Raw genomic sequence first — 16,267 nt, forward strand, 5'->3', positions numbered from 1 at the left:
CTCTGTCAATCACGGTAAGGCGTCAGGTCGTGGCAGGGGATCACTTCATAGATTAAGATATAAATAACGCCCCAGTCTGACCAGGGCAAGTGTAGGCACAGAACTGCAGGCAGACGCAGCGTCTGACATCTGAAAGCCAGTACCGCCCAGCAGCCCGGTGTCTGTGTAGCTTAGAGCCAGCTGAGGTTTGACGTTAAGGCACTCCAGCAGTCTCTGCCTGCGGTGGCAGAGGACCAGGAACAGTCCCAGAGTCAGTGCAAACCGAGCACCCCAACACAGCTACTTGCTATCTGCAGTCTTTGGCAAGTGCTAACGTCAACACGTTAGCAGGAGCAGGGCAAGGCAGGCTGGAGAGCCGACAGACTGCACAGAGCCTCGTGCCTCCCACAGAATGAACGGCTTTGAGGTTTTACGTATTGGAGATCAACTCTTTCAGCACGGGCTGAGACATGCTGCCTCAGCGCGTCAGTTCAAAGCAGGTTCACTCCGTGCTTCAGCAGCTTTTGCTTGGCCTTGCTCGGCAGGCTGAACGCGCTGTCGTGAGGGTTGGGAACACCCGAGTTGCGGAGCGGAGCACCCAGCTGCTGGAAGTATGTTTCCTGGACGGGGTTCCGGCAGGCGTACATGGCTGTGGAGGCATTCCTAGCAGGGCAGGAGAGAAGAGAGCAGTCAGGATTTACAGCTTTGTGCAAGATCCCCTTCAACTCACCAGGCTGCGCACCAGGATGCTTGTGGCAACGGACTCCCAGCTATCAAGAGGGGCTTTTAGGTCTCTCTCAGCAGAGCAATGAACACAGAGCTAAAGCGGGCACCAAAACCCTGCAGTGCACTGCCAGAAGGCCACAGGGAACCAGGCCGCCCTCCTCAAGGGTCCTGGCATCCTAAAAGAGAAAGTGTCGCACGTCTCACCCGCTGGGACCTGCTCAGCAGCACTACCACCCACGCAGATAGCCATCCTGCGTGTTTCTCTCGCTGGCAGCCCAGCCCAGCACATTAAACACCCCTCGTGTCTAACACCCCTGCCTTCCCGGAGGAACCTGTCCCACTGCTGCTGTCCATGAGCAAACCCCAGCACAACACCCTCGCAGCAGGAACAACACGAGGTTGTTTAGTCACAGGTGTGCTGAAGCTCAGACAATAGTCAGACACTGTGACCACAAAAGCTCCAGCTGTTGATTAAAAACCACCACTCAGTGTTCACCTGCAAGGGCGCTGGCAGGGAGCTAAGCAAAGGACTCTGCATCCTCCTTGGTGGAGGAAAGCAGTGACTGCTATGTTTGCTGACACTCTTCTGTGACAACTCCCCATAAAAGAAAGCAGTTTTAGTCATCTTGTTACTCAGTCTGAATCACACATGGAGTTGCTTCTTTGGAGGCAACATGGAATACGTCAGCTTAGCTGGTACAGGATTTAAGGAGCCAGTCAGACTAATGCTAAACAAGGAGTTCTCCAGCATTGAAGTGGATGATTCACATTCCCTTGGCAAGCTGTGTCAGAAGAGTGAAACAGTGTAATTCCCAGCAACATCTTTATTTCATCATGTTTTGGACAGACACGCAGAGCCAGGCAAGCAGAATCTCTGCGCGCTCCCAACGTAACCATCCTCCCCGAGACCAGCTCTGGCAGCGGGGCAAGCGCTGCCGCACAGCCCGGCTTTACCCGCGGCTGCGCGAAGGGCTCCGGCTGTGATAAGACCACCCTGCCTGGCGCGTTACAATCGAGTTTGCCACGCACATTACAGCGTGTTGCCAACCCAACACGCCGTGCAAGGAAACAAAATCTAGGTTGCCAATTCTGGGCGCCTTTGGCTCCCAGCCGAGACACACAGTTATTAGGAACAGCTATATTTAAAACTGCATCTTAGAACCTTATGGTGCCAGGAACCGGCAATATTCAGCACTGTATCTTAACCCAAACCCACGGCACAACTCCGCTGTGCCACCGGTTCACTCGCCCTGGTGCCATCCTCTCAACACCCGGATCACGCTGCAGGCAGAGCATTAAGTAGCCCATACCTAAAGAGCAAACTTCAGGGTGACACGGCTGATGCTTGGCAAATGACACTGGCGTGATTCCTCAGCCAGCCTCAGAAAAGGGGTTACCCCCTTTTGCCTGCTCTGAGTGCCGCGTGGCAGCCCTGTGCCTGGAAGGGGAGGGAGTTACAAGCACGTCTTACCTGACTATCATTTCTGAAGCAGCGGGAAGCTGGCTGAAGTCGGAGTGGATCAGCGTAGCAGCTCTCAGGAACTGCCGATCCAGAGGGCCAGGCGTACGGGGCAGGTTGGCTGCAGAACAGGAGTAAGGGGGGGTGTGTTAAAAGCCCACTCTGTAGAGAAGCGTGCCCCCATTTACTGAGCAGGAGAGGCTGTGACCTCCCCACAGACCCCGGGTGACACCCTAAGCCTCAGTGTGACCTCAATTAAATTAGTCAGCAGCTGGCACTGTGCTCAGTCACGCACAAACAAAAAGCCCGCTGTACCTTTCCACCCCACACATCAGAGGGGTGACGAGAACACCCGAGACCCGGGTTACCTAGAATCACTGGGGTTTCTCTCTTTCCCTAGAGTGCTTTTAAACTGGAGAGAGGGATACTGCTTCTGAGGCTGCCAGAAAAAGGGAAACTTTAGAATGAACTGGAGCAATACGTGACGGGGCTTTCTGCATGCCGATGGTCCATCGATCCAGGGCAGCAGTCTCCGAACTGCTGGCTACTACCCGTTCCCAGTTCCTGCTTCTCGTACGCAAAAGCTACTGACAAACACCCTGTTGTGCAGAGGACAAAAGGCATCACAACAAGGATGCATGAAGGCGGGGGAGGGAGGTCAGGTTTGAAGAGGACAGTCCTGTCCTCGGACCTAGCCCTCAGCAGAACCCCAAGCAAGATCTTTCTGAGCAACGCGCCAGTGGCAGCTGCTCCAGCTCCCAGTGGCCTCCGGCTCTCATCCAAACAAAGTGATCAACAAGCCTTCAGCAGATTATTAACTCACAAAAGACAAAGCTTCCTCAACAGGGCCTTACATCCAGGCTATTTGGTAAGAGCTATAGCAAGCAATGTTTCTGAGGAGTTGTCTGAAGCATGGGAAAAGGTTACAATAAACCCTGCTCTCCTCCCTGTTCCCTCCTCTGAAGCGGCTGCTGCTCCAGGAGATGCTTACCTGTGAGTACGTTCTGAATGCAGTCATAGTGAGTGAAGCTGTAGGTTGTCTTGGCTGAGGAAGAGGAGTCTTTGGGCAGAGTCTCCCTCAGATGAACCTCAAGGCCGTTTAGAGAAGCCAGGCTGCTGTGGTACTGCAGACAGGACAAAAAAAGGCAGGCGTTAGAGTAGGAGCCCTGCTAGACTTCCAAGGAGGTGCCGGAGGGAGCCTGGGTGACGATGTGGGAGATGAAGGGACTGGACCCCCCCACACTGCTGCTGCGCAGGCTCCCACCTGGGAAACCTGGGCACAGAGTGGGGCAGGCGAGTCTCACAGATGACAAGTCAGTAGATGGGGACTCAGAAAATGGCACTCTAACCTGAAAATAAGCCATTAAACCACCTGATGCTATTAATTACAGTAAAATGCAAGAGGCCATTAATTTACCAGCAAATATTACCCCAGGGCTCATTTTCACATCCTGGCCATGACTTTCAGCTGCAGCAAGGACTATTCCTTTGCTTACCAGCCCTTATTACACCAGGCAGACAGTGCAGCACAGGGTGTGGCTTTACAAGCTTGGACTGTGTTTAATTGCCTGCAGTCTTTCCCACAGCACCCCCTCAACACACGAGTAAATCTTCTAATGGGCCTTCATGCCGTGCTTCTGCCCTGCTGCGGACTGAAGGCACTGGGTTATCACCAGAAGGAAGAAAAAAATAAAAGAAAAGCCAAGGAAACAGCCTCACCTGTGGGGAAAGGACAGGCCTGGCACAGAGCGATGGATCTGCACAACGTGCTAACGTGAAAGCCAAGCTGCTTTGCGGATGGGACTTTGAGTGGCTCGGCCGCCCTGGCCGTGCTGAGGCTCCAGGCAGCCGGCAGGGCTCAGGCGGGGCGGAGGGGGAGCGCTGGGAAGATTAACTCCTTGACCCCCCCGCCTGCCCCTGTGCTTCCCTCCACGACCGAGGGGATCGAGCCTCCGCTCAGCAGGATGGCAGCGCTTGGCCTACCCTCACACCCCGTGTCACGGAGCAGATTTTCTCTCCTGTGCAGGGAAACAGAGGGATAAGACCTGAAGACAGGCAGGAAGGGAGCCTGGAAGCCTCCAAAGCCTCCTGCTTGACAGGGAACGCCTGTATGCGAAACCGCCCTCCCAGAGGGCTCATCGGTACTGCCGGCTGCTCTCAGCTGCTCAAGTAGCATATTTTACCCTTCTTTGGTGTCATTCAGGGGCCTCAAAGCACTCGACAAACATTAATTGTAAGCTTTGACATCCCTGAGAGCTGAGGGTCATTTCTCATCTACAGATAAACAAAGGAGCAGACAAGCAGAGGTTACGTCTCGAATCCACCACGACACCAGCAGCAGAGCCTGGCTCTACCTCCTCGAATGCCACTCCCTCCTGGCATGACGGGACACACCGTGCACCTCTTCTGAGACCACAAACACCTGCACCCAGAGGAAGGGTGTAGCCAGAAGAACCCGATCGCAGTCCAAATCCCAGCCGTGTGGAAGTACAGTTTTGCTAAGATAAGTGCCAAAGCAAGAGTACGTCAGAGGGAAGCAGCATGTTTGGGAAAGGAGAAACTTGAATGGAGCAGGGCTGTCAACCCTGAGGCAATACATAAAGGAAAGTGGACTGAAACGCGGTGCACCAGTGTTAGACAGTTGATCTTGAACCTTAATTAACTGAGTGACAAACTGAGCCAGGCTGGGCCCACTGCTTCCTTGCGCAGGCATCTGACGGGAGGAGGAGGTTAAACGTGCCACTAGCAGAGCTAACCCCCCAAAGGAGGCACTCCACACGCTAGCTACGTCCTTCAGACGCTCCTTCTCACAGCAAGTCAGACATGAAGCAAAGGAATGGCTGTTTCCAGCCCCGGGTGCTGCATGGGCTACGAGGAACTGCACCACCCCGAGCACAGCAGGGCTGCGCCGCCAACCGGCCAGACCAGAGCCGCAGCCGGAGGAAACCCAGCGGAGCTGAGGGCTTCCATGCAATGAGGATGACCTTCAGCTCTCTCGAGCGCCAGTTCCTGCCTGCCTGCATCCACCTCTCTCTTCACAGCCGGAGAAGACCCGGCAGAGGAGGAGCTGTTGTGCAGCTGCCTGTTCAACACAAGCAGAACGGGGACCGAACAATCTGCCGTGTCTGGCGCAAACGGCCAAGGCTGCACCTCCTGGTCTCTGCTGGTTTTGCAGCAATCCCTGGACACGCCAACCCTCCCGTGCTGTGCGGAGGCGGCATCCTCCTGCTTACGGGGGCGGGTCACAACCTCCGGTCCCGGAGCTCGGAAGGAAAAGGAGTAACCTTGAGGCTCTGCTAATGCTGGAAGTCAGCATTAGTCTGAGCTTTCCTCCACCTTCTAGTCTGTAAAGAAATTAGGTTGTTTCTATGGCAACTGGCACATCAAACAGGCCTCTGCAGCTTTGACTCAGCTGCTGGCAGGGAGGCAGAGGCCAGGCGGCAGCTCTGCAGACTAATGCTTCACTGGGAAACGCTGAGGGCCGGCATGTCCTTCCTCCGCAGCCCCATCAGCTGCACCGCAACGCCTGACAGGAAAGCCTGTGCACCGAAGCAGATCCTGCAGCTGAGCAATTCGGGATTGCTCTGGTACAGCACCTATTGGGAGTACCCAAACAGCCCCCGTTGCTCTGGCCCCCAGAGAGCAGCACCAGGGAGGGCAGGCTGGGGACGCAGACAGCTGGATTTTCATCTAGAAAGGAAATACTTCGGGGACTTGCTGCCAGACATCTCTCTGGTGCTTCCAGAGTGAGAAGCTGTGACATGCAAAGTAGAGGTTAAACAGAGAACAAACCTTGCTTTCCAAAAAGCACTACAAAACTGACGGAGTTTCCTCACAAATCCCAAACCCAACACAGCCCGTGGGGCTGTCTGACGGTCACACCTACACGTTTTGCTCCGGTGCTGGCACTGACAGACAACACCAGGCAACAGGAGTCGCCTGTGAGACAACGCTCTCACCTCTCAGGCTCGCTGCCTGACGCGCGCGAAAAACCTCCCACGTAGCTTTGGTTGCGGTGACGAACCCTAAGCCAAATGGCTCTGCCTTGCACAACACAGAGCAGGTGAGGAACGAGAAGGGAAGCATGATCCAGCACCCTCTCTTCAGCTGTAACCCTGTCCCCACCGCCAGACGAGCAGCAGTGAGCGTACCTGCAGGTGTGGAAGAGCTTTCCCACTTACCACATCTTCGACGGAGCTCTGGTCCTCTTGGAGGCGATCTTCAGCCAGCAAGGAGAGCACAAGCCCCTTAACGCAGTGAACATACAAGCTCATCTTCACCGGTCTGCACTCTTTGCCTGACTCCACAGCAGTCGGGGCTCCCAGACTGGCCACGCGAGGCGGCCAGCCGCTCTCCCTGCCCCTGGGACAGCATGTGTTCTCTGCTGGGTCACCGGGCAGACGCTCCTGTACCTCTGCAGCTGCCAGCTGACTCCTGCTTTGGAACTCTGATTGTACAGCAGCGGCCGGACAATCTAAACCCCGCACGTCGTCACCAGCTGCACCGCTGCTTTCTCCAGGGACACTGTTTTGGCTCATAAGCCCTTGATCGTCTTGCTCACTTGATTTCCTCCCGCTCAACTCTTCGGCAGGAGAGCAAATAGCCGGACTGCCGCCGGCTGCACGGTAACTTTGGAGACTGCGTTGCTCAACATCAGCGTCCACAAGGGATTTCCCCATGTTCTGACTCTCCTGCTCCTGGGTGTAAGGGTTTGGAAAGAAAAAGCCTTCCAGATATGGACCTGTAGCTTGAGCATATTCAGCAGTATGGAGCGTGGAAGGGCTTGGCAGCTGCTTGGTGCCTCTCTCTGATGGGAAGGATGCTTTTCTACTCAGCTCTGAGCTTTCACTGTCTGGTCTGCTCGGTTTTGCAGTTGGAGAATTCTTTGCACTGACTTCCACTTCAGGGAAGCCCTTCAAAGCACCTGTGTTTGCAAGGCTGCCTGACTGCACGGCATCTCCTGGTGCAGCTGTGCTTGAAGCTTCAGGGGACTCCTGCACAGAGATGTTATTCAGGTCTTGGTTTTCACGAACTCCTGTTGATTCTGAAGCTGCCTGGGAGCAGAGAGCATTCTTCTCTCCTCTGGGGCTTGCTGGCGACACAGAAGACCTAGGGGGACATGACACATTGATCAGACTACTGAGTAGGACCTGTCTGGAGTTACAACATACCTAGTAACACTACCATCTCCTGGTACCGTTCAATAGCTGATCTATTCTCTGCCACAAAGAGCATCCACCTCGGAAAAGGATGTGCTAAGGCCCAACGCAGGTGAAAAGCGTGGGCCTCTCACAGGGCAGACTCCTGGGAACGCTGCTCCCTCATTCACAAAGCACAAAGGCTTTAAGCAGCACCGTGAGCTGAGAAACAACAGATCACAGCTGCTCTTGGGAAACAGTTCTGCTTTAGGCTGCTTCACAACACAGATACAGACACCAGAAATTCTGTCCGGCCTGAAAGACCTCCGGCAGCTGTAACAGCCAGCTGGGAGTCTGAGTTAGCACCAGAGAGAACAGGAACAACAGCGAGCAAGGACACAGCACCACATCCTCGCCCCCCTGCTGCAAAAGCCTCTCTGTGCGTCAGACTGATCTCCTACCTAGTCATCCACTCCACTGGAAAGTCTCGGAGCACTGAGACTTCATCTTCTGTTAGGAATACAGGGATGATACGGACACCCTGCGGCAACGGAGAATCTGCAAGAGCAATGGAGGTGTGAGGATTAAATTAGTATGTTCCAGGATAAAGAACAGACGCCAGCCTCCATCAGCCCAAAGACTTCTGCAGGAGGAGAAGGCATGCTACCATCCTGTACCCCGGGTCACCTCAAACAGACCACGTCTGACCCAGCAGCATTTTCCCATCCTCTTCATGCACTTAATCCCTGACAGACTTAAATTTTCCCTTAGCGTTTGTTTATTTTTCTAACCATCCTGGCAGAATATCTACAAACTGATGCTCGAAAATGATGACTGAAGGTTTGGACTGAAAGCATCAGCCATCTGTTTTCAGGGCTCCATCAGTGGCCAAGTAGGCACATGGGTAACTGGAATTAACACGGGCATGCTGGAAATCTGCAGAACTGACAGCTAAACCCAAAAGAGCAAACTCCTTTGCTTAGCCAAAGGAAGGAACTAGTTCTGGTTACACAACACCCACTGGCACACACTGACTAGTGGCAGCAAAACCCTCAGGGATATACTCCTGCACCCAGCAAGAGCTTCCCAGAGACCAGCTCACGCTCCCACTGCAGAGAACACAACCCCAGCAGGTTGCCCACGTGCTGCTGTGCACTGGGCAACCAGTACTCTGCAGCTGAATGCTCACCAGGCTCCCGCTGCTCCTCACCTCCAGGCTCACTCTGAAAGAAAAGCCAAGAATCAGCTCTGTGGCACGACTGAGCTTGCCATCCGTGCCACCAGAACATCTCTTCCAGCCTCCTCAGCCTTGCTGCGCCTACAGCAGCCCCCAGACCCATCCCCTTCAGCAAATGCTGTGACTGGTTTACCATGCTGGGCAGTGCTTTGTTCCTTAGGTAGCCCTCAGAGTCAAGGAGACTTCCCAAGAACCAAAATACACCCAAAAGGACAAATACCAAAACAATTTGCCATTACTGCCTGCTCAAGGCACACAAACTTGGTTTACTTAACCAGAGCAGCAGCAGAGGCCTTCTTCATATCCGGATCCTGGTGGCTTCTTTGTAGAAAGTCTTGAACCACGTAAATAATTACTTTTGAGGAGTTTTAATGGCAACAGAAATTGATCTATTTGTCACTTTCAGACACTCGTTTTGTAGACCTAGCACTAAATACTGCACCTTGGGTAAAAACCTAATGGAAACATCACATAGATGAGAACTCTCAAATCCAGTAACTTAAAGACCAAAAAAAAAAAAAAAAGCAAATACCTAGTGCAGAGGTCTTGAAACCTTACTCAAGCATGGCTAATAAAAGCTTTTAGCATCAGCACCAATATTTGTCCTTCCCAGTAACAGCACATGTAAGATCTCTGTGACAATTGCTCCTAGACTGCACCGTACTGGTGGGTATCTGCATGCAGGAACATTTGTAGCAACACACCTGGCCTGGAGACTCATCGCCTTGGAGGAGAACTTTGGCAGTGAGAGGAGGGGGCAGCTGGGTGCTCACAATCCTAGAGGGATAAAACAAAGTCATAGAATTATCCACGAGCAGAGGGTCATTTCCTGGAGCTCAGCCGTAGGCTCCCAGCACTCAGTGCACCAGGACAGGCAGAGCCAGCAGTCAGGGTCCTCCCAGACCTCTACTTGTACTCTGAGCAAAACTGACGGTGCTGCGGGGCCCCATTTCACAGCTGGCTGACCTCCGGGGGATCTCTAAGGCTCCACTGCACCCACCTCTCCTGGTCCTGCTAGAACCCCTGCAAGGGTTGAAGGGCCAGCCCCAGACACGGCTGGAGTTAACACACTGCCACACAAGAGGAACACAAGCTGGGTGACCATCACAACCCTAGTTTTCTTTTTTTCTTTCCAGCTTTAAGGTGCTGCAGTGACTCATCCTCAGTGTCCTGCTTGCAAGTATGAGATCACTCGCTTAAAAATGTCTGGCCTGCCTCTGTCAGACCTGGCACACATCGTGGCTTATCTCCAGAGCTCGTAAAAGGCGTTATATGAACAGTCTATGCTGAAAGAAAAAGGTGCTTGGATGTTATTGCCAAGAAATTCTCAGAAGCCCCCCATCTCTTGTCTTTCAATGCCACCTTTAAGGCTTTCCTTGATGTTGTTCAGTGCCACATCTACAGCTTCTTCAGCTATGACTAACCTTCAGTTGAAAGAAGCCAGCATTTCTCATGGGAAATCCTGGCTTATTCATCTGTGCACTTTCTGTCAGCACAGACAGTGGTCCTGGCAGCAGGTCAGTCAAAAATACACACACACAGACACACACATGCACTGTATTGGCAAGACTGCAAAGAGAACACTAGCTGGGAAGAATTATATTCACACATCTTTCTTTTTCCTGGTGACTTCCACCTAAAAAGGCTAAGAAGTTCAGTCTTCGTGTCCTGCTGAATATCAAAGACAGCAGATAACTACTAAAACCCAAACCTTGAACTTCTTCATGCTTCCATTTCTCCCCCTGATAAACACAACTAAGCATTCATCCTGGTGAAATACACCAGCAGTCAGGGATTACCTCGCCTGAAGGATTAACGTTCCTGCCAGTAACAAAGAGCAGCCCTGTGTGCACAGCCAGCACCCTTCCTCTGCTCCCTGGACGAGCTCAGATCACAGCCCTGGGAAGGGGCAGATTTAGCACGCGAGTTAACCCTTTGGGTAACGCCTGGTTACTTACAAGCCTTTGTAGAGAATGCAGCCTGCCAAGACGTGGGGAGACCGCTGGCACGTTTGCAAGATGAGAGCAGCTTTCAGTAAAAGCAGGGGGTCCACCTAGACAGAGAGAACCACAAGAAGCTAGGCCAGAGAATCCTGCTCAAAGTGGCCAATAAACACAAAAAGCATTGGCACTAAGGCAGCTCTAGAGCTCGACACTGCAGGGGACAGGCCCTTACCTTGGTTTTGTCCAGATTCCAGAGAGAATTGAAAATCTTGTGGAGGTCACTGGTGTTTTTTTGGATGTGTTCAATGTATCTGTCCCATTGCCTGCTCAGTTCCTTCTGAGAAAATGCCTGCGGACAACAAAAACCCACACAGCTGTCACTGCACAGGCCTTACTGCATTCAGGACGTTCGATGCAATCAATCTGGGACAGCACCTGTAAGTGACACATCTTGTGAGGGTAAGGAGGAAGATGATATCGAGAGAAAACTGCTTCAGACTGAACATCTAGGAAACTTTCAGTAGACACTCACACTACCTCGGTGCAACAGGAGAATGGGCCTCTACACTTTCTCAATTCTTTAATATGTGAGCTTTCTCTGACCCTTGCTAGTAAGAAGACAACCTAAGGGAACACGTCCGCACGTATGTGCCTGGGCAGAGCTCAGCCAGGATGGGAAGTGTTTACGATCTCTTCCTGGGCAGAAACATCATGGCTGCTGATCTTTAATTACCTTGTACGCACGGTGCACAGGTCCATGGTAGAAGGTGAAGAGGCTGATCAGCTGCTCCAGAAACCGCCTACAGCTGACATCAGGGAGCTCGATGGCACAGCCCAGAACCTTTAGTACAGAAAGCCATGAACGAAGAATGTTTACTGACAAAACTCGGGCACAGCAGGTGAGAACAACTCTTATCGCTTTCAAATGAGTATCAAAAGCGTACAAGCAGTTCTGTGGCAGGCAAACATCCCCCGGATTCACAAGTCAGATGACAAGGAAATTCAGAAATACCCACAGAAGAGCCCTGGCACAGACAGGATAAATAAATGACATCAGAAATACAGTGTTTCAGACACACTCACTCCCTTCCCACATTAGATGACCTAGCTCAGCGCTCTAATAGCTGAGAACATTTTCCTGAAACTAAGTACATGAAAATATTTACATTAACTTGTTATTTACAGTGATGAAGATGCTTGATTTAGTTTTTGAGATACGGAGAGAGAAGGAGGCACCAGGCCTTCTGCCTCAGAGAGAGCCCAGTGAGCCTGAACAGCACGGCCAGTTAAGCAGGTCTGACTGGTCTCAGGCCGGTCTCCAGGGCGTGGTCTGGGGCGTTTTTGTCACGACCCTGTGACACTGTTTTTTATACCCTAGATACCTGTTGGCACTGACAAAGCTCTGCAGTGGGGAATACTGAGGGCTGGGAGGAAAGAACGGTCAGGCTACCAAGTAGGGAGACTGACTCCTTATCATAAACTGCAGTACACGGAACCCGGTTTCCAGTCACTGCCAGTAACCCTCGGATACACACAGCGATGCCGAGCTCAATGCTTTACAGCCGCTGACAGGCACATCCTAACAGAACACTTCGGGTGCAGACACACAAATGAGGAACGTGAAGCTTTTCACCGAAGAGCTGAAGCGACTGCCACGACACACGCTTGTAGGCTGCGGTAAACAGAATTTAAGTTACCTTGCAATGGAAAGCTGTGCATTGCAAGTTCCCACCCTAGCTCTCCCCAGGGTGGCTGTGTGCAGCCCATGCCCTGAAAAAAAAAAAAAGCTCTCTTTGTTTGATACAGCAGTTCAGACTCTCCCTGTTTTCGTCCCGTGACTGCCTCCAGATCTCTTGAACTCACCCACAGATAGTCTCCATCCACTACAACTGCAAACTTGAGCTTCCTCAGGCGAATGAGGCTTGGAGGAACTCCAGAGATCTCAGTCATGCAGTGCACCACTCCGGCAATCTGTCCGCACAGCAGTTCCTGCTGGTCGGGGAGAGTCTGTCGAGGAAGGCAGGGAAGAAGGACTTTGGGTTATTTTCCCTTTTAAAAGGACTTGGAAAAAAATCACTATTGTATTCGAATATAAATAAAAATGAATTGTAAGTTCAACTATAAATCAAATGCAGTAACATAGGCAAATTTCTAGGGAAAAAATAATTGGATTGCTTTTTTTTCCAGGCAGCACAAGGGCCCAGAGCTTATTTTGGGGCACCCCAGCTGGTTCTGGCTGCATGAGTTGTCTTCAAACTCTAGTGAATACTAAAAAAGAATTAATGCAAAGCTCCACCTGGAAACCTGACCATTCCTGAACCAGAATTACCAGCACTGACCCACAACACAGGCACTCCTTTACAGGCACCGAAATAAAAGCAGGTGTTACCTGAGAAGGATAAAAATAACAAATCCCAGCACTTGTAGGATCTCCTTCTTCCTTAACTTTTGAACCATCGTAAAGGAAAAAGTAATTCCACCTAAAAAAGCAAAAGCATTTGCAGAAATGATTGCATGTTTGAAATCTGTTACGCTTCTCCCTCTCCCTTCTATTATTTCAGGTACAGCAATAAAAAGGTTATTACAAATGAAGAGAGACGTGGCTCTTGCATAACCACACTGAGCTTAGACACGAAAGCAGCACTAAACGGTCCCACGCTACCAAATGTGACCACTTCAGCGGGTTTAAGATAGATTCTGCAGCTCAGACGCGAGGCAGGAGGCACGGACTGGTGAGCTACTCTCCCATCCTGAGGAGACGGAATCCTTATCACCAGGATAAGGATCACCTGTGCAGTCCCAGCAGTTCCCAGGACCTGCTGCTTTGAATTCAGTTGCTGACTGCGTGTGGCAACTTCAAGGAGCGCAGGATGGAGGCTTCCTTCAGAAGACGGCCTACACCACGCTGTCGTTCAGCTGCTCGTGTCAAGGGTGTATCTAGGAACGCTTCGTCCACTCCTGCTAGTAAGGGGGCAGTTACAGGTTACAGCTCCCTACAAGCTTTGCACACAAGAGCTTTCCAGCAGAAACGTGAGGTCTGGAACAGAAGCACAGGGCAGCTCCAGAGGTGAAGCTGAAGACCGCAGGTTCCCGCCTGGCCGAGGGAAAACGGCCGAGCGCGGCCCCGGGCCGTCCCTCCGCGCTCCCGGAGCGATTCGCCGGGGAGGGAGGCGGCCGCCCAGCCCCCGCCCTGGCTTCCCGGAGGCCTGGGCCCCGCTCCCGGCTTTGCCGGCGCCCCGGAGCCTCTCCCTGCCAGCACCGCCCGCCAGGAAGGGACAGACGCGCACCCGCCACGCGTGACCCCCGCAGCCCCGCCGGTGCCGGGGGCAGGGGCCCGGGGGAAGCGGCTCACCATGGCGCCGAGCCGGGCTCCGGCGCGGCGGCGCGGGCCATGGGTGTCGGGCTCCCGAGCCGACGTGGGGGAGGGGGGGGGGAAGGAGGGGCCCGTCCCTCCAGCACGGCCCCGCCGCCGCCACCGGGGCCGAGCGGCCCGGCCCCTCCTGCCGCCGCTTCCGGGAGGGACCGCGCCACGTGACCGCCCGCGCTACGGCGGCCGGGCGGGCGGCGCATGGCGGCGGATGGCGGCTGGAGCGGAGCGAGGGGGCGGCGGCGGCGGCGGCGGGGCCGGGCGGGCGGGGAGGAGGAGGAGGAAGAGGCAGCGGAGGCCGGCGCGGTGCTGCGGCGGGTGCGGGAGGCGCGGTGAGTGCCCGGCCCGGTCCCGCGTGTGTCCCCCCCCCGCCGCGCCCCGCTGACGCCGCGCTCTCCCCGCAGGGCCGATCTGCTGAGCTCCGGCTTCTGGGCGGCGAGCGCCGGTGCGTGCGGGGAGCGGGAGCGGGAACGGGCCCGGGCCGCCCCCCGCCCGCCCTGACGCCTCTCTCCGTGCCCGCAGGAGCCGTGCGGGCCCCGCTGGGCGGTAGCGCGGAGCCGCCCGCCCGCTGCGTTTGCTACGGGCTGGGCCGGTTCAGCGGCTGCCCGGCCGCCCGGTACCAGCTGGGCTTCCTGCTGCTGCTGCTGGAGGAGCTGGGGGTGAGCGCCGGGGGCACCGGGGCGCGGGGTGCGGGGGGAACCCCGCCGGCACGGCCCCCCGCCCACGGGCGCCCCTCTCCCCGCAGGTGCCGCCCGCCCGGTGCTCGCTGTTCGACCCCGCGTTCTCCGAGCAGGAGGCGGCCGCGCTGCGGCAGCTGGGGCTGCGGCTGCTCCCGGACAACGAGGTGAGCGGGGCCCGCAGCGACGGAGCCCGGCCCCGCACCGAGGGACCCGCGCGGCTCCGCGGGCACCGTCCGGCCTCCGCTGCCGGGGCTGGGCGGTGACGGGCCAGGTCGTTTTACGCGCAGGAGGGGAAACACGGCGTGGAGGGGTCGGCCACGCTGTTCTACATGGTGCACTGCGGGAAAGCCTTGTACAACAACCTCCTGTGGAGGAACTGGTCCGCGGGGGCGCTCTCCAAAACGGTCATCATCGGGAACAGCTTCAAAGGGATGGAGGAGAGGTGTGCGGCTCCCCAGGGAGAGGTTCTGGTGCGCCCAGCAGCACCCTCCTCTCCTTGCTTCCCGTACTCCTTTCTTTCTTTCCCTGTTTTGCTCATTTCCGACTTGCTGTGTGGGCTGCAGTCCCCAGCCCCACGCACCTGTCCAGAGAAGCTGTCTAAATGCCCAGGGGAGTTGTGTCTAATGCTGGTTACCTTGTGTTTTTCTAGATTGTTGTCAAGAGTATTGGAGAGAGATTACTCTTACATAGCAAAGGTAGGAGTCAATAGTTTTTTTAAAACATTTTTGTTTCACACTGACAAAGCACCTTTCAGTGAGAAAGGAAATTGAATGAGTTGGGAAGAAGAGGGTGGTTATTTTAAAAACCTTTTTTCCTGCCTCCTGCAAACTAAAAATGAATTGCTTTAGGATCATTCTCCATTATCTGCAGAACATGCTGCGCACAGGGGTTGAGGTCAACATAACACCATCCTCATCTTCACTAACTCTTAACTGAGCTTTGCAGAGTTCTTCCCCGTCATACGTAACTTTTTCCCCAAATGCTCTTTAGGTGTTGAAAGGGACAGAGGAAGTGGCACTCCCCGCTCACCCTCGGTACCTGGACACCTTTAACGACACCTCTGTCCACTGGTTTCCCTTGCAAAAACTGGAGGAACTCTCCCCTGAGGTCTGGGACTTTGCGGAGGAGCCGACGTACCAAGACTGCGACGACTTGGAGATCATCAGAAAGGAGGACAGAGCCGACAAACGCAGTCCCGCTGCCGTGGAGCCCTGAGCGCTCTCTGGGGCAGGGGGACCTTGGGGCTGCATCTCTTCCCACGGCAGCTTCTGTGCAGCAGAGATGAAGCTCAAGGACCGACGGTGTCATCGTGCTCTGCCAAAAGTGGCGGCAGCCAAACACTGAGCAGGATGGGACATTTTTGGATCTTAATTATTCAATAAAGGGTAAAGCTGTGCTTTGACTTATAACTTTAACTAAAATCTGCATTGTAAGCCATCCATACTGCATAATGATTGCTCTTTTGATCCCCTCCCCTTTCATGAACAATTCGAAGCCTTTGCACGTACTATGCACATTTTGAAGCGTCAGGAAGGGGCAATTATTTGGAAAGGAGGCGGGGGGTTGTAGTTGAAGATACTGGTGTCTAGTTCCAAGTGCAGGCTTATAAAAGCTTTCTCATGAAATCAGCACTGTCGCTGTTCCTCTGTGAAGAACCAGGTCATTTCCCTCTAGGAGAAAAAAACCCTCAGTTTCCCTCCCTCACCTCTGTGCCCTGAACTCCTGCAGCCCCACAGCA

General features: G+C 54.0%; 2 protein-coding genes across 6 annotated transcripts; one reads left to right on the forward strand and one right to left on the reverse strand.

Moving 5' to 3' along the window:
- Positions 1 to 383: 383 nt before the first annotated feature.
- HPS4 (HPS4 biogenesis of lysosomal organelles complex 3 subunit 2) lies at positions 384 to 13,970 on the reverse strand. 4 transcript variants are annotated; one of them, XM_086761495.1, is made up of 13 exons: positions 13,835 to 13,970; positions 12,872 to 12,962; positions 12,346 to 12,489; positions 11,216 to 11,323; positions 10,715 to 10,831; positions 10,498 to 10,592; positions 9,244 to 9,316; positions 8,492 to 8,525; positions 7,764 to 7,860; positions 6,346 to 7,273; positions 3,156 to 3,288; positions 2,177 to 2,285; positions 384 to 642 (listed from the first exon to the last, which is right to left on the reverse strand). In XM_086761495.1, exons 1-13 carry the CDS (start codon positions 13,873 to 13,875, stop codon positions 471 to 473), a joined length of 2,142 nt encoding a protein of 713 aa, XP_086617621.1. In that variant the 5' UTR covers positions 13,876 to 13,970; the 3' UTR covers positions 384 to 470. The 4 variants fall into 4 exon arrangements, with proteins under 4 accessions (XP_086617621.1, XP_086617622.1, XP_086617625.1 ...); XM_086761496.1 differs by having other exon boundaries at positions 12,872 to 13,519; positions 13,835 to 13,964; XM_086761499.1 differs by lacking the exon at positions 13,835 to 13,970 and adding an exon at positions 13,299 to 13,771.
- Positions 13,971 to 14,050: 80 nt separating this feature from the next.
- Positions 14,051 to 15,938, forward strand: SRRD (SRR1 domain containing). Of its 2 annotated transcripts, XM_086761489.1 has the most exons (7): positions 14,051 to 14,181; positions 14,254 to 14,294; positions 14,372 to 14,508; positions 14,595 to 14,693; positions 14,817 to 14,971; positions 15,179 to 15,224; positions 15,520 to 15,938. In XM_086761489.1, exons 1-7 carry the CDS (start codon positions 14,051 to 14,053, stop codon positions 15,742 to 15,744), a joined length of 834 nt encoding a protein of 277 aa, XP_086617615.1. In that variant the 3' UTR covers positions 15,745 to 15,938. The 2 variants fall into 2 exon arrangements, with proteins under 2 accessions (XP_086617615.1, XP_086617616.1); XM_086761490.1 differs by lacking the exon at positions 14,254 to 14,294 and having other exon boundaries at positions 14,054 to 14,181.
- The last annotated feature ends 329 nt before the right edge of the window (positions 15,939 to 16,267 follow it).

This window comes from Chlamydotis macqueenii, chromosome 17 (genome assembly GCF_036417535.1).
Source record: "Chlamydotis macqueenii isolate bChlMac1 chromosome 17, bChlMac1.mat, whole genome shotgun sequence".
In the NCBI taxonomy this organism is placed as follows: domain Eukaryota; kingdom Metazoa; phylum Chordata; class Aves; order Otidiformes; family Otididae; genus Chlamydotis; species Chlamydotis macqueenii.

Coding starts and splice junctions, on each gene's coding strand:
- HPS4 (XM_086761495.1), bottom strand. CDS start 13,875: ATGGCCCGCGCCGCCGCGCCGGAGCCCGGCTCGGCGCCATG. Junction 10,832..11,215: donor CTGTGCACCGTGCGTACAAG/GTAATTAAAGAT, acceptor TGTTGTCCGCAG/GCATTTTCTCAGAAGGAACT. Junction 7,861..8,491: donor TGAGGAGCAGCGGGAGCCTG/GTGAGCATTCAG, acceptor TTGCTCTTGCAG/ATTCTCCGTTGCCGCAGGGT.
- SRRD (XM_086761489.1), top strand. CDS start 14,051: ATGGCGGCGGATGGCGGCTGGAGCGGAGCGAGGGGGCGGCGGCGGCGG. Junction 14,694..14,816: donor GGCTGCTCCCGGACAACGAG/GTGAGCGGGGCC, acceptor TTTTACGCGCAG/GAGGGGAAACACGGCGTGGA. Junction 14,972..15,178: donor TTCAAAGGGATGGAGGAGAG/GTGTGCGGCTCC, acceptor GTGTTTTTCTAG/ATTGTTGTCAAGAGTATTGG.